At 41.3% G+C, this 16041-nt stretch overlaps 1 protein-coding gene across 3 annotated transcripts in view; it reads right to left on the reverse strand.

The window, feature by feature from the left end:
• The window catches only part of DOCK8 (dedicator of cytokinesis 8), a 237404-nt gene that overhangs the window by 129034 nt on the left and 92329 nt on the right, over positions 1-16041 (reverse strand). For all 3 annotated transcript variants that reach the window (XM_025360064.1, XM_025360066.1, XM_025360065.1), the window contains 5 exons: positions 15710-15795; positions 9087-9153; positions 6602-6751; positions 2298-2378; positions 404-563 (listed from right to left, as the gene is read on the reverse strand). In XM_025360064.1, the coding sequence (XP_025215849.1) occupies positions 404-563; positions 2298-2378; positions 6602-6751; positions 9087-9153; positions 15710-15795 (544 nt within the window). The remainder of the gene's footprint in view (positions 1-403; positions 564-2297; positions 2379-6601; positions 6752-9086; positions 9154-15709; positions 15796-16041) is intronic.

Raw genomic sequence — 16041 nt, forward strand, 5'->3', positions numbered from 1 at the left:
TTTTTGAAGGCTTTGTAACAGAGGCTTTTTTATTTTGGGTTTAGGAATCGACCACGGTGTCTCTGCTTAACACACTACAGATGGTTACTACATTTTCTTGTTAAAGTTTTACTTTAGAGAGGGGGTGGCTACCAAAAATTAACTTATTTAAGTGTCATACTATCTAGAAAATCTTACTATAAGAGTATACTTAATCTTTACCAATGTTCATGATGATTTCTTTTGAAGATCACTGTCCAAATATATGTAATCCAGTCATAATAGTGTTTCATTCTGTTTATCTCCTTCTTCCTCTCCATTCCCCACACCTCACTGTGCCCCCAGCCCCCAACTAGTAAGCTGTGGACCTGAGCAGTGGCACACTGGGGAGCCCTCCCTTTCCCACTGCAGGTGAAAATCTTACCAACCACAGAGTCCACATCAGTTACCTCCCTCTCAAGGGTGGAGACATTGAAGAAGCTCGATAAGCTTATGGGTGCCCAGGCAAAGGGCATCCGGTATTTCCCCAAACGCTGGCAGAAGGATTCAGCTTGGAGTTTTAGTTTTTCAATCTTTTCTTTACTCTGGAGGCAAATGGAAAGAAACAAGCTGAAACAAGCATCAGCACCAAGTCAACTGCCTCCGACCTGAATATGACAGCCATCTCTAAAATCCAAATCCTACTGATTAAAAAGAGTAAACACATCTCTTCCCACTAAAAAATGAAAACAGTGAATAGGCAGAAAAATGACGCACTCGGGCCAGAAGTCTAGCTGATAAGGAAATAAAGATTAAAAAACGAGGAGTTTCCAAAAAGGCTACATTTAATTAGTAAAATACACTTTTAGCTAACGAAAACAAAAAGGGACTCATTACATCAGATTACCAATTCTTTTGGTGGCTGGCTATGTGACTTGGATTTGCATAAGACAATCTTGAAATCAAGTTTAGTTTATCATCTACCAAGCTCCCAAGTGAACCTGTTTCTCCAAAAGTTGCCTTGGAAAACTCCAAAAAGTTCTAAACAGTTTCCTAACAACTCCTTAGGAAGTTTACAACACTTCCACGGTGTTCTTTCTGAGTTCAGAATAAAAGATTTTTTAAAAATGCCTTGAGCTCAATTTATCTTACCTGACATTTATGAGTCTGTGGAGTACCATACTAATAAGGTAAGTCTTATTCTAGAAAGGCCATTTTTTTTTTTTTTGATACGGAGTCTTACTCTGCTGCCCAGGCTGGAGTGCAGTGGCACCATCTCGGCTCACTGCAACCTCTGCCTCCCGGGTTCAAGGGATTATCCTGCCTCAGCCTCCTGAGTAGCTGGGAATACAGGCGTGTGCCACCATGCCCGGCTAATTTTTTGTAGTTTTAATAGAGACGGGGTTTCACCATGTTAGCCAGGATGGTCTCAATCTTCTGACCTCATGATCTGTGTGCCTTGGCCTCCCAAAGTGCTAGGATTACAGGTGTGAGCCACCATGCCCAGCCAAGGCCATGTTTTAAAAATCACACTGGGAATCTTTGCAATTGCTGCTAAGAAAAGATATCCTTTCCATAGGCTCAACACCTATGCTGTGCTAATGAATATATAACGCATGGTAGTGACAGCCAATTCCCAGTTATTTGCATACCTGAAAGGGCAGTGGCCCGTGCTGTGGAGGAAGGCCAGGAGAGCTCTGGCACTGTTTAGTTTTGGGGTCTCCGTGGGCCTCCCAACCAGCCGAGTCAGAGCCTCAGAATGAAGACAACAGGGGGTGGCCTTACCCCAAACAAATTATATGATCAGACCTTGATGTATGCCAACATTAGAAAATTCAAGGATTTATTTCTCTAAAAAAATCATCATCAGGCTGGGCATGGTGACTCACACCTGTAATCCCAACACTTTGGGAGGCTGAGGCAGGACAATCACTTGAGGCCAGAAGTATGAGACCAGCCTGGGCCACACAGTGAGACCCCATATCTACAAAAAATAAAAAACTAGCCAAGCATGGTGGCATGCGCCTGTAGTACCAGTTGCTCAAGAGGCTGAAGGGGGAGGATCACTGGAGCCCAGGAGTTCAAGGTTGTAGGGAGCCATGATTGCACTATAGCACTCCAGCCTGAGAGATAAAGGAAGACACTGCCTCAAAAAAAAAAAAAAAAAAAAAAAAGTCAGTGACCAGTTTCCTTTTCCTCTTTTATTGAATTACATTGTTATAGTGTCTTATATAGGGACACATTAGGGACTAAAGCCCATTAACTATTTTGTGTAACACTTCTGAAAATATCAGCTTCTTCTAAGATGTCTCCATTTAACAATACTCAAATTACCATACCTTTCCACCATCACTTTCTTTGATAACCAGGTAGGGCTCTGCACAGTCTCCAATCTCTCCCTGCTGCAGGACTTTTTCAATCTACCAATAAAAATAATATTAAAATAAGGCACATAAATTACATCCATATAAAGGAATCTATGCAACCATCAAAATTACATTTTATGACAATATTTGATGACATAGGAAGATATCTGTGATACATGTTTTTTGATTAAAAAGTTTATATAAAGAATAGCATACGATTTTATTTAAAAATTATAAAGGCATATTAAAAGGGTGACAGTAGATACACAGCAAGTGCAGCAAGTGTTAATAGTAGTTATCTTTGTATGGTGGGATTATGTGTGATTTTTATTTTCTTCCCATTGCTTATGTGTATTTTCTATTTTAAACAATAAACATGCATTATGTATATAATAAAAAAGGCAATAAAAGTTATTTTATAAAACAAAACCCAGGAGACATATGTAAGAAGTGGAAAGCTCATTTTCTTTATTATTGCTTACAATGTAAAAAAGAGATATGGTCTCTGTGAAAGTGGGATTTTGGACTAAAACTTTCCACGAAATGAATGCCTGAACTGAATAAATTATCCGTAACTGTTGCCTTTGTAATTCCTATTAGGGCTAATTCTCTGGATTTAACAGACTTGGAAAGAAACTCAAAAGCATTGGGATGTGCAGCTTCTCGGTTTGCTAACTGGTTGGTAATAGGAATGAATGCTGGTAATAAGAATGAATGAAGTGTCTTCTGTCTTGCTTCAGGTAAAGTGACTGGCTGGCCAGTTGTCATAAATTTGGGCACCATATTTAAAAGAAAGACAAGGAGAAATTTGAAATATCCTAACTCTCTGCTCAAAGAAAATTTAACTTAGATGTTGAAGAATAAAACCAGTGGATTTAGTCCTAACAGTTGAGATGATCCTTGAAGAAGGAATTTGGGTCAACATAGTCCAAAAGGGACACATACTTAATAGGTGCTGTGAGTTAGGCACAACGTATTTAACAATCCCCATGATAAAGGGGTATTTATGGGGTTTCAAAGGAAGCAGCATGAGGCTACTCAATGAATATCTGCTTCAGGGAGGACTCCAAGCAGGAAGTCTCTCTTCTCATAAAAGAAGTTCAAAACCCCTTCCCATTGCCACAGCATGAAGAGAAGGCGAATCCCACTGAGAGATGCACCACACTGAAAACACAGGCACATAACACTTGAGCTAGAAACTGACCAGTATTCCTGGTAATCAGTAATCATTTACTCATTATTGAGTACCTTCTATATGGTAGCAGCTGGGGAGATAAGGTGGCGATAAACACTGCCCCTGTTCTCCTGAAGCTCATAGTCAGGAGCTTGTAGAACAAATTGGAAGGAAGCTAATTTTTCCATGAAGTGAATGGATTAAAAATGTGGTCTTTAGAATAAATTCTGAACAGAGATTAAGAACTTCTTAATTAGGACCCTGAAGAAAGGAAGGGGAAGGCCACAGCTTCATGCACTAGTAGTGTGTATCATGGAAGATACAGGAAGCAGGAGAAGTCAGATTTGACCAGACCAGCAGATACTACTGCCCTGGCTGCAGTGGGCCAGGAGAACTCCAGGTACTTCATGAGAAGGAGCTGCAGGCTGACATGAGAACCTATTGTTTGGTCCTTCATGATTTATGCAAAGGTGTGTAATGAAATGCATGACTCCTCATAACCATGGAAAGTAGGACAAAGAAGCCTATCAGATTAACCTAAAACTTTTCTTAAGGGAAGAGACTACTTTCTGCTCTATTCAGAAGAGGTAGCATTAACACTTGGCATACCTATTTTTTTTTCATATTTAATAGCCATTTATTGTTTACCTAATTATGGTATGTCAGGAACAGGGTAGGTGTTTTTACATACATTATTTCAATTTTCTTCAAAACCACTCAGGCACAGGGATCACTGTCCAACTAGACTGAGAGACCAGACTTGCTGAGTTTGCTACAGCAAATGTAGCAAAATAGGAATTTGAACCCATTTCTTCGAATGCCAAGTTGTTTTTTAACTGGATTGTAAACTCTTTGAGATGGGAAATTTACCATTTGAAAGACTTCTAAGGTGCTAGGCTCTCTGCTTTGTGTTTTCTCCAACTATGTGGCTCTCACATAAGGACAGGCACATGGCAACTTATTAAATATTTAAATTGGGCATGGCATACCTATTTTTAAACAACTTTTGAAAAGTTTCCAATTCACTCCCATTTTCACTCTTCTTTCCTTGATTGTAAAACAAACCCTTTTTTAAAAAAAATTTCACAAAATCTTGAATTAAACCTTTAAGCAGAAATAATCCATTAAAGTCATATTATACACAACGCCTGAACGAGATGACGCTGCCTAAAATACAGCAAAGACCCTAATGTTCAGCCTGGGAATATAAACAAAAAAAGAAAGAAGCCCCTCTTATCAAATAATGTCCACCTGAATGTGCTAAATAGTTTAACACCATTTACTATATATTTAAAGGGAAAGAAGCAACAATGATGGCATTACGATAAAGAAAAGCAAAGAGAAAGCCATCCAGGGGCTGTCTTGTTGAGTAGATTTCAGTTTCTTCAATCTATCCAAACACTTTAGTATGTTTGTTATGCCAAATGAACACATTTATACGTTTGAAAATTTTGGAACATATGTAGTAAGTGATAGTAACCCATGGGTAACCACTGTTACTTGGCAGAATATGATGGATTAATCAAGAGAAAGTCATCCACTGGGAAGTAGAGTTTGAGATAAAATTTGGCTCTACAGAACTAGCATTGGCTTCTTCCGTTTCCTAGGCTGACAGAGAATTGTGAACTTACCTACAGGGCTACCACAGTGGGCTTTAATTTTCCTGTATGTCTAAGTAATATTGCAATGAAAAAGAGACACATTAAAGTTTGACAACAATAGAACTGTCTTTTCAGCAATATAATTTTAACTATACTTTCTATAAGCTTAAATAAGTTCCCTCAAGCTACAGTAACCTCTCATAATCTTTGTTATATGGTGTTAAAGAAGCTGGAATGAAAAGACATTTGCCATCTGTTAAGTGACCTCCAAGCTACCTGAATTATTTGGAATCCATGAGATCATGGGGCAATCACTGAGACTACAGACATAAAACACTGTACTAACGAGACAATGTTCCAAACGTAGGAGGCTGGGTGTACATGAAATCAGACACCTGAATTTGTTGTTTTGTTTTTACAATGTTTTTACAGCCAGGCGCAGTGGCTCACACCTGTAATCCCAACACTTTGGGAGGCCAAATGCGGGCGAATCACCTGAGGTCAAGAGTTCGAGATCAGCCTGGCCAACATGGTGAAATCCCGTCTCTACTAAAAATACAAAAGTTAGCCTGGTATGGGGTGGTGGGCGCCTGTAATCCCAGCTACTCGGGAGGCTGAGGCAGGAGAATCATTTGAACCCAGGAGGTGGAGGTTGCAGTGAGCCGACGTGGTGACACTGCACTCCAGCCTGGGTGACAAGAGTGAAACTCCGCTCACAAAAAAAAAAAAAAAAAAAAGAGTCAATAAGACCAATTATCTGGCCTAAGGTAGGTAAAATACCTGATGCTTTTTAACTTCTAACCAGTCATTTTGGTGTACAAGAAAGGATCTGGTTTTCTTATAACAGCAAACAGTATAGTCTAGAATGAAAGGCTCTTCTACTTACAATTGCCTCATAGATTTCAACTCTCATTAGAGACAGTCTGTGACATGGTAAGAAGAAAAAAAAAAAAAAAGGGGGAGGGTGAAACTTGAAAACCACAGCCCACACTTCAAATTGTAAGAGCCTAGACTTGGGAACACTTAACTATGCATCTCCAGCGCAACATGAACATTGTTAGGAAACTCTAGCCCAGAGATTTTGTTCCTTTCTCCACAGCAGCTTCTCTGCACCAGGTCACCGAGGGAACTCTCCTTAGTTAGGAGAAGGGTGCCCAAGATGTGCCAAGCTTTATTCTGTAGTCATGACTATCCACTGAGGTCACTTCACAGGTGAAGAAACTCAGATCTGTCCCTGAAAGACCAGGAAATTGCCAATGCCATTTAATTACTAGGTTGTAAAGCCAGGACTCAAACCTAGGTCAGTATGACTCCAAAACCTAGTCTTTCCAGTATCTGAAACAGTTGACTTGGAAGGGAAAAGGGGTAAATTGAGAAGGAAACAAAGCGAATCTCAGAGGATATGTGGACACATTCTGAGGTTTCGTGCACCCCAAACATGTGCTGAGAACAACGCAGCAATGAAAACATCAGATTGGGCAAATCAGATCGTGCTGAACTACCTTGACTACCAGGTAGATGTCTGAGGACGGGTAGGTGACGGAGAAGACTGCAGATCTCGCCTGACTTGATGCGGCCACCGAAGGTGTGTGAGCTCGCAGAAATCCTTTGAACTGGTCAGAGTTCAGGTCACAGTGAAAATTTTCTGAGATCTGTAAATGAGCAGCAAAGTGAAATACAAATTAGATCTGTTGTATTCATGGTTTAAACACGTTAAAAGGAGTAAAAACACCACAGAGAAATTTTGCCGAAGGAGTAAGTGTAATAATCACAGACGTGGTTTAGGAAAGTGGCTGCTGGATAAATCTGATGAATGTTTTGTCACAATATCTAGGCATTTTGGAGCCATTTGAGAGATGTTCCTTGAAACATTTAAATGTTTATTAACCCACCAGTTTTTCCTGAGTATCACTGATGTGCTAGTTAACTTCACCACAGAAGAGCAGGACCTCTGCCCTCAATTAGTTCACAATTAAGAATGAAGGAAGGACCAGGTGTGGTGGTTCACACCTGTAATCCCAGCACTTTGGGAAACCAAGGCGGGCGTATTGCTTGAGCTCATGAATTCAAGACTGGCCTGAACAACATGGTGAAATCCTGCCTCTATAAAAAATACAAAAACTAGCCAGCATGGTGGCACATGCCTGTGGTCTCAGCTACTTCAGAGGCTGAGGTGGAAGGGTCGCTTGAACCTGGGAGGCAGAGGTTGCAGTAAGCCGAGATGGCCCCACTACATGCCAGCCTGGGCAACAGAGTGAGACCCTGACTCAAAAAAAAAAAAGTGAGAGAAAATGCAAACATATAACTAACTACAGTAAAAGCAAACTACAAGTCACCACATGCACACAAAGAAGCATTGTGGAAGTTCCAGAGAGAGACAGGACATTTGCAGTTGGGTGACAAGGACAACTTTTCAGGGAAGCAGCACTGGAGATGGATGGGCCTTAGAAGATTCTGATAGGCAGTGGTGGGGGGTGACGATGCACCAGGGAGAGAGTACAGCACAGATAAATATCTCAGAGGCTTGAACGCTTGGGGGAAGCTTAGTTAACAGACAGTGGTCCAGCTTGACTCTGCATAGACTATGGTCAGAGAGAAGGCAGAGGAACGCCATGATGAAGAAAGCCTGGCATGCAAGCTGAAGAGTTTGTTCTTAACGTTGTAGGCAGTGAATGTTAGTGAAGATTCTGAGCAAGAACACGATGTGAGCAGTGCTCCTAGCTCTCTTAATGTCATATTACTTAAGAGCCACTATATGGTTGGGTTCTCCCCTTCATCACCAAGAGAGTTTTAGTGGGGAGCGGCTGCCCAGGCAGAGACTACATTTACCAGCCTCCTTTGCAATGAGGGGTGATCATGTGACTGAATTCTCTCCAATGAATTGTGAGCAGAAGCAATGTGTCAAACTTCCAGGCCTCCTCCATCCTTCTTTTCTCTTCTTCAGGGGCAGCAATGGCAGTGACAAGAGTGATTTGGGGAGGGCACATACTGAAGATGGAGGAGCCACTGCCAGCCTGCATTTCTGAATGGCTGCATGGAACAGAGGGCTCCCTCCTCCTGCCCTGGAAGGTTAAAGAAACAAAGACAGCAACTTCTTGCTTATAAGCCAGTGGTTTTCAAAATGTGGTCCCCTGACCAGTAGCTTCAGCATCACCAGGGGACTGTAAGAAATGCAGATTCTCAGGTCCAACCTGGACTTACTGAATCAGAAACTCTGTGGGTGGGGCCCAGCAATCTGTTTTAACAAGTCTGCCAGAGGATTCTGATGCATGCTCAAGTTTGAGAACTACTGCTTTAAACCACTGAGTTTGGGGTTCTGCTTGTTTTAGCAGTTAACCTATCCTAACTAACACAAATCTCAGTTATTATTAGTATTTATGCAGGAGATACCTGTTTCCTTAAATACAGAATGATTATGGGTAAAGAAGGGCAGAAGTGCCCATCCTACTCTGGATTTGCTATTGCTGTCCTCTTCCAGGAGTCACAAAATGACTAAACATTAAAAACACATGAGAGGTCTTGGTCACTGTTTTCATTAAAAGCATACTACAGTTGGTGAGGTCTGAACTCTGTGACAAATTGAGACCTCTACCATGTAAGATGCCCTTCAGCCATGATAAGCCAATTTCACAGTGCAAAGAACTCTCAAACTGAGGAAGCTTTACATGCACATCCAAGCTCGTTAAAAATGTATTTAAATGGGTTTGTTCTATACATAACCCCATGTACTGACTATTTCATTCTTTCTCTATTCCAACCAGGCCAGCACCTCCAGTAGCCTTTCCCTCAAAAATTCTTCAAAGATCATAAATTATGTTCTCAGACCACTGCTTGAAAAATTGCAAAGGCAACAGAACTGGACCCATCAAAGATCATTTGCTTTCAAATCTGATAGCTTCTTGCGGCAAAGAAGATTTAAGAACATACACCCAAAGAATCATAAACATTATATGTGCCTTAGGGATGGATTTTCCTTTGCTTTCTTACCTTTTTCCTTTCTTTAACATCGTAGAGGGCAATGCTGGCAAACAGAGGCTCAATTTCAATCTCAAACCTATCATAGAAAGAGAAGAAAATCTATGTGGCTTTAACTTACATAATTTTGAATTTTCTGACAAATGCTTGGCTATATAAACTGGTTAAAATGTGAGCAGTTTCCAGAACTATTTGGAAAACTCCAAGTATATGAGAATCACACTTGGATATTAATGGAAAATATGGGAGGTTTGTGAAAAATTCCTAATCATTTGAGATCATGGTGGACATTACAAAAGCGTGGTGGATATTTTTGGGATGTCTCCCAAAATTGCTTCTTGGCAGCGCTGCAAGAGAGAGTGGGCTGAATGGACCCTTAGTCTGATTCATCTTCTTATCGTTGTAACTACTGTGTTTTCAGAGGGTAGACTTCCTGTCTGAGGTAATGGACTTGTTCACATTTCACATTTTATTGCTAGGATAGTATCTGTTTCACAAGTGTAAAGATATGGAACCAACCTAATTGCCCATCAACTAATGAGTGGATAAAGAAAATGTGGCATATATACAGTGTGGAATACTACTCAGTCATAGAAAGGAATGAAATAATGTCTTTTGCAGGAACTTGGATGGAGCTGGAGGCCATTATTCTAAGTGAAGTAACTCAGGAAGGGAAAACCAAATGCCGTGTGTTAGTGGGAGCTAAGCTACGAGTACGCCAAGGCAAACAGAGTGGTATCATGGACCTTGGAGACTCAGAAGGTGGATAGTAGAGGGGGATGAGGGATAAAAAACTACATACTGGGTACAATGTACACTACTTGGGTGATGGGTGCACTAAAATCTCAAACTTCACCACTATACAATTCATCCGTGTAACCAAAAATCACTTGTACCCTAAAGCCACTGAAATAAAAAGAAATTAAAGGATATTTTATTCAATTCTAAGGAATGGGGATTTCAGATAGCAGCAAAAGAAAAGTTCAATTGCTTTTCCTCAGAGTTGTAGTGGGACAGTCAGAAGAAGGCTGGGTTTCGATGGGGATGAATGTCTGGCCCTTCCTACCTCCATTACTGGGGAGTTGCTGAGTTGAGGTCAGGGAGGGGATTGAGCACAGCAGATAAACACTGAGGTGCCTGGACCCCAGGAGAACTAGAAAGAGGAGCCTCATATTGGCCCTAATTGCCAATTCCCCTTGAAATGGTGAATCCCAAAGCACAATCCTGGTACATTATCCGCCTTTAGTATCCTGGTGGACATCACAGGTGCACACGGAACACTGACGAATGTCTTCCAAGTTTCTCAGCTTCACGTCCCATAGCCTTGGATTACCTGCAGAGAGCCCCAGTCCACCATGACCTCAGACGTCATGTCAAAAAGCCATGTTTTGTCTCCAGGGACATGCGAGAGAATGTCTTCACCAATGGACAGCTTTGTCTCAAATAAGGACTTTTTAGAATAACATTTGGACAGAGTATGAGCACAGACGAAAGGGTGATTTGCTCAAATGGCACCTTTGGAAATGAGGCAATTTGGAATCATGGCAGACTCACAGGACACCCAGGCAGAGACCTGGACTCGGTTACTCTTCTACCACCTGCTAATTCTGCGATCCTAATCAGGTTACTTACCTTTCCAAATTCCATTTATTTTTCTGCAAAATAAGGAAAGGATGCTTGCCTTTCCATTTTCCAGGCTGCTGTGAGGATCCTGTATGATGATGTGTGTGAATGTATCTTAACAACAATGCAGAGTAACAGTGCTTTTCACAATAGGTAGAAGAAACCCATGTGTCCATGAACAGATGCATATATGAGGCCAAAACAAAATGTGCTACACACATACAATGGAATATTATTTAGCCATAGAAAAGAAGGAGCTACTGATACATGCTACAATATAGATGAATGTGAGGACATTATGATAAGTAAAAGAAGCCAGTCACAAAAAAACAGTTACTTTATGATTCCCCTTATATGAGGCACCAAGAGTAGTAAAACTCATAGAGGCGGAAAGTAGAATGGTAGTTGCCAGGGGCTGGGGAGTAGGGAAGATAAGGAGTTATTGTTTAATGGGTACAGTTTCAGTTTGGGAAGAGAAAAATTCCTGGAGATGGATGGCGGTGATGTTTGCAGAACAATGTGAATGTACTCACCACTGAACTGTACCTTAAAAATGGTTAAGATGGTAGATTTTGGCCAGGTGTGGTGGCTCACACCTGTAATCCCAGCACTTTGGGAGGCCAAGGCAGGCAGATCATGAGGTCAGGAGTTCAAGACCAGCCTGGCCAACATGGTGAAACCCCATCTCTACTAACATACAAAAATTAGCCAAGCAAGGTGGCAAGTGCCTGTAATCCCAGCTACTCAGGAGGCTGAGGCAGCAGACTCACTTGAACCTGGGAGGCGGAGGTTGCAGTGAGCCGAGATTGTGCCATTGCACTCCAGCCTGGGCAATAGAGTGAGACTCCATCTCAAATTAAAAAAAAAAAAGGCGTTAGATTTTACGATATGTACATTTTACCACCCAAAAGCCCAGTGTTGAGGACTTCTATGATTATTCCATTATTAGGTAATTGCACATTAATTGGGGGCTTTCTTTTTTTTTTTTTTTTTTTGAGACAGAGTTTTGCTCTTGTCGCCCAGGGTAGAGAGCAATGGCATGATCTCGGCTCACTGCAACCTCCACCTCCCGGGTTCAAGCAATTCTTCTGCCTCAGCCTCCCCAGTAGCTGGGATGACAGGCATGCGCCACCACGCCCGGCTAATTTTTGTATTTTTAGTAGAGATGGGGTCTCACATGTTGTCCAGGCTGGTCTCGAACTCCTGACCTCAGGTGACTCACCTGCCTCAGCCTCCCAAAGTACTGGGATTAAAGGTGTGAGCCACTGCACTAGGCCAATTGGGGGCTTTCCTGTGCCTAGGCTCACCAGCTGCTGCCTGGCATGGTCAACCTATAGTTAATTGTGTACTCCCTACTACACAAAGGGCCTGAATATTGCTGTGATATACTTAGGTTGGTACTGAGTGATAAGTCCTCTGTGGTTCAGAGAAAGAAAAAGAGAATTAACATTTATTAAAGACTTAAAATTGTGCTGTAATAAGTGCTTTCCACACATCAGCCTCTTTACCCAACTACAGTGTAATGCAGATATTATCTGCATTTAATACACCAGGACACCAAGGTTCCCAGGGATTAAGGAACTTGCCAAAGTCCTCAAAGTTAGGAATCGGCACGGTCAGGTTTTGTGCCCAGCCATCTCTGATCACAGAACCTGGGCTTTTTCTGTGAGTGTCTGTTCTTCAAGTGTAGTCCCCAGAAACTAGAATTTTGAAGCAAAAGAAGTTTGCCAGCATGCAGGTTTCTTGATCCCACCTGAGACGTACTCAACCAGAATCTCTTGAAGGAGACTGCTATGGGAGGTCCTCCAAAATCCACATTTAAAATAAACTCCCTGGGTAAATTTTCTGCACGTTAAAGTTTCACCATCAAGAAGACTCCTAAGAGCTGAGATTACTTTTCATAAGATGGTGTTAAATCTTAAAGTATTTCTCCACTTAAAATACAAAACAGAAGAATACTTTATTTTCATTCTTTTTTTTTTTTTTTTTTTCTGTTACAAACACTTGAAGAATTGGCAGGAGCCAATTCTTTCTGTATCTTTGAGGGTTTCTATATTTCTGAAAAGCAATACAGAGACAGTTATAGATGTCCACAACTTTAAACAAATTCCTCAGCTGCTAAAACATGTAGTATTATGAATAGAATCCTACATATCAATGTAAATGGGAAAACATTTGCCATTAATATTACCCTTATATTTTTACTATTCATACTGTCACATTCTAGGCTTACCTATAAGAATTTGTTTCTTTCTTTCATCTAGTTTACTCTAAGTCATTATTCCTAGGGCTGTCTTTTTGGTCCATCTCTTCTCTTGCAGTTATAGGTTAGTATGGATACTATTTAAAACACATGAGCAGGCCAAGAGCACTTGGCAAATATGTCAATTTGACTTAATTTCTTCTTTGGCAGTTGTGGGGACATCACTAGAAACTGTACTTGACAATTTTCATTAAGAGATATTCAAGTGACTCCTCTTTTTTTTAATTTTAGAGATAGGGTCTTACTCTGTCACTCAGGCTGGAATACAGTGGCATGATCATAGCTCACTGCAGCCTTGAACTCCTGGCCTCAAGCGATCCTCCCACCTCAGCCTCCCAAAGTATCTAGGACTAAAAATTAACACATCTATTAATTTTTGGTAGAGAGGGGGTCTCGCTATATTGCCCAGGCTGGTCTCAAACTCCTGGCCTCAAGCGATCATCCCACTTTGGCCTCCCAAAGTGTTGGGATTACAGGTGTGAGTCACTGCAGTTGGCCTCCATTAAAAATTTTTTTAAAATAACACATATCTCTCTTAGTGGCTGTGTTTTCCCACCTGTGAGAACAGCTGCCTGTTTATTCACTGGAGAGGTCTAGAACGCTTGGTGATGAGCACCATAGAGAATTCCTGCCATCTCAAACGACATAGTCACTGCATCTAAAAGTAGCCTGATGATGCATCCTGTGGGGGCAGGTGGGTCCCTCAGACAATAGCGAAGGCTTCCTAAACAATGCAGAGGGGAACAGCCACTTCCAGTCAGTCCTCCTGCTGACCAGACAGCTCCCACTTCCAGGTTGGTTTGCAAGGGCTACAGCTTGCTTTTCTGTGCCCACTACTTGATACTCGGCTGGTTTATGGGCTGCTCATTTCTCCGTACAAAAGGCCCTGAAGCCCCTCTGGTAGAACTGGCCAGCGGGAGGAGACTATAGCATCAAGAGACCATCCATAGTTGTGCGAGCAGACTTGCTGGCTTGTATTCTGAGGCAGAAGCAGCTGGCAGAGGCTATGCGTTACAATCTTAGAAGTTTGTGGTAGGTAGGAACCTTGAGACCATAAGGTCTATCAACTTCATTTATAGGGAAGAACTCAAGATCCCAGGGAAGTTCCCAGGGTTGAAACCCTGCCTTACATCCAGAATCCAGATGCCTTCTCACTGCAAACCAGAGCTGCTGGAGGGACCCATGAAGTGACTTTGAGAGATGGATGACCTGTCTAATAGCATATAAATAAATGTTACGCTTCTGTAGTTTTGCTTAGTTATATATGTACAACTTTTTAGTTTTCATCTGTGGATTCAAAGAGGAAGAACTAACTCTTGAAAATAGCAGTTTGCAGAGAGGAAGAGAGGCATGGAGGCACTCCGGGGGTACACAAGACAATCTATTGCAGTGCAAGAAGAAAATACTAGAATTGATTCAGATGTATCAAGTTCACTCTTTAAAATTTCTCAGTTATATGTTTTATAATGTAGATAATATGTTAATATGAAAGTACAAAATTAATACATGTCTATAGAGGATTTTTTTTTAACTATCAAAGTATACAATTGAAATGTTTGGATGCAACTGCTTTAAAGTAGATGTGGCAAATAATTAGCCTACAAGATGAAACCAGACTGTAGTTGTGTTTTAATTATATGGTGTTTCTAAAGGGAATGAGAAAATCTTTAGGGAGTCGGCATATTATGCAGAAAAATCTGGGTTTTCAGCTTCTCTTGAAAAAATAGAAAAGACAGTTGACAAAAATGGGCCTGTTTATTTGGATGGCAAGAGTTTGTTGCCAGTAGTGAGTGCCCCGTTAACATGGTTTACTACAGTCCCCACCACTCCCTATTGTCCCCTGGCACTAAGACTGAGTTTCAGTTGCATTTATCATTGTGTTTCAACAGTGGCATACTGGCAAATGTTTAACAAATAATCTCTGGGTGCTGAGGGTGGTGCAAATGTGTAGCATTGGCTGATTTCTACATTGTAAACACTTTCACCATGGCCAAATTAAAATTACCAATGTGACTTCACTGAACACAGGGTTAGGAAGAGATGTGCACTGTCAGCTCTCATGAGTTAGTACAGTCACCTCCAGCACACCACTGATTTAAGTGTTATTTTTCTTAATGTAGGTCATTTCACTCAATTACCATACATGCCTACTTTAGTAGACATTTGTGTTTGCCTTCTCTATTGTGGAATAATGACTGCCAAAAGGTTGATAGAAAAAAAATCCAGGAATAGACTCAAATGGTGCCCTTTCTACTACTCCACAGCTGCCCACTGTTAAAAGTATTTTGGGCCGGGAGCAGTGGCTCACGCCTGTAATCCCAGCACGTTGGGAGGCCGATGCGGGCAGATCACGAGGTCAGGAGATCGACACCATCCTGGCTAACACAGTGAAATCCTGTCTCTACCAAAAATACAAAAAATTAGACAGGCGTGGTGGGGGACGCCTGTAGTCCCAGCTACCCGGGAGGCTGAGGCAGGAGAATGGCATGAACCTGGGAGGTGGAGCTTGCAGTGAGCCGAGATGGCGCCACTGCACTCCAGCCTGGGCGACAGGGCGAGACTCCGTGTCAAAAAATAAAATAAAATAAAATAAAATAAAATAAAATAAAATAAAATAAAATAAAATAAAATAAAATAAAAGTATTTTGGGAGCTCCTTTCTGATTTAAGCTCTGACAATAAAGACAACATCTGTATGTAAAAGGCAAGATACATCTCAAAGTAGTGGTAGTGTGTTTGTTGATACTTACTTCAAGGTCAGCAACTTGACCAATATTCTGTTGCCCAGGTGTTCCTTGGGACATTCTGGTACTGGACGTATTTCCACAGCATCCTCCTATTATTAATCACATCATAAGGAAATCATTAGTGAATTCCACGAGGAGTTCCAATTAGAGTTAACCCAGGGAAGGGAAGGCTACCCTCCACGGATCAAGTTAACTTAGGTTTGCTTTTTTTTCCTAACACTCTGCCTTTTATGAGAAAGTTTGTCTTCCAACCCCCAACCGCAAAGTCAGAATTTACAGCAAACAGTTTCTCCTTTTAGAAACCCAAGCATTTAAGACAAAGAGACTGAAGCAGG

Source organism: Theropithecus gelada, chromosome 15 (assembly GCF_003255815.1).
Source record: "Theropithecus gelada isolate Dixy chromosome 15, Tgel_1.0, whole genome shotgun sequence".
NCBI lineage: Eukaryota > Metazoa > Chordata > Mammalia > Primates > Cercopithecidae > Theropithecus > Theropithecus gelada.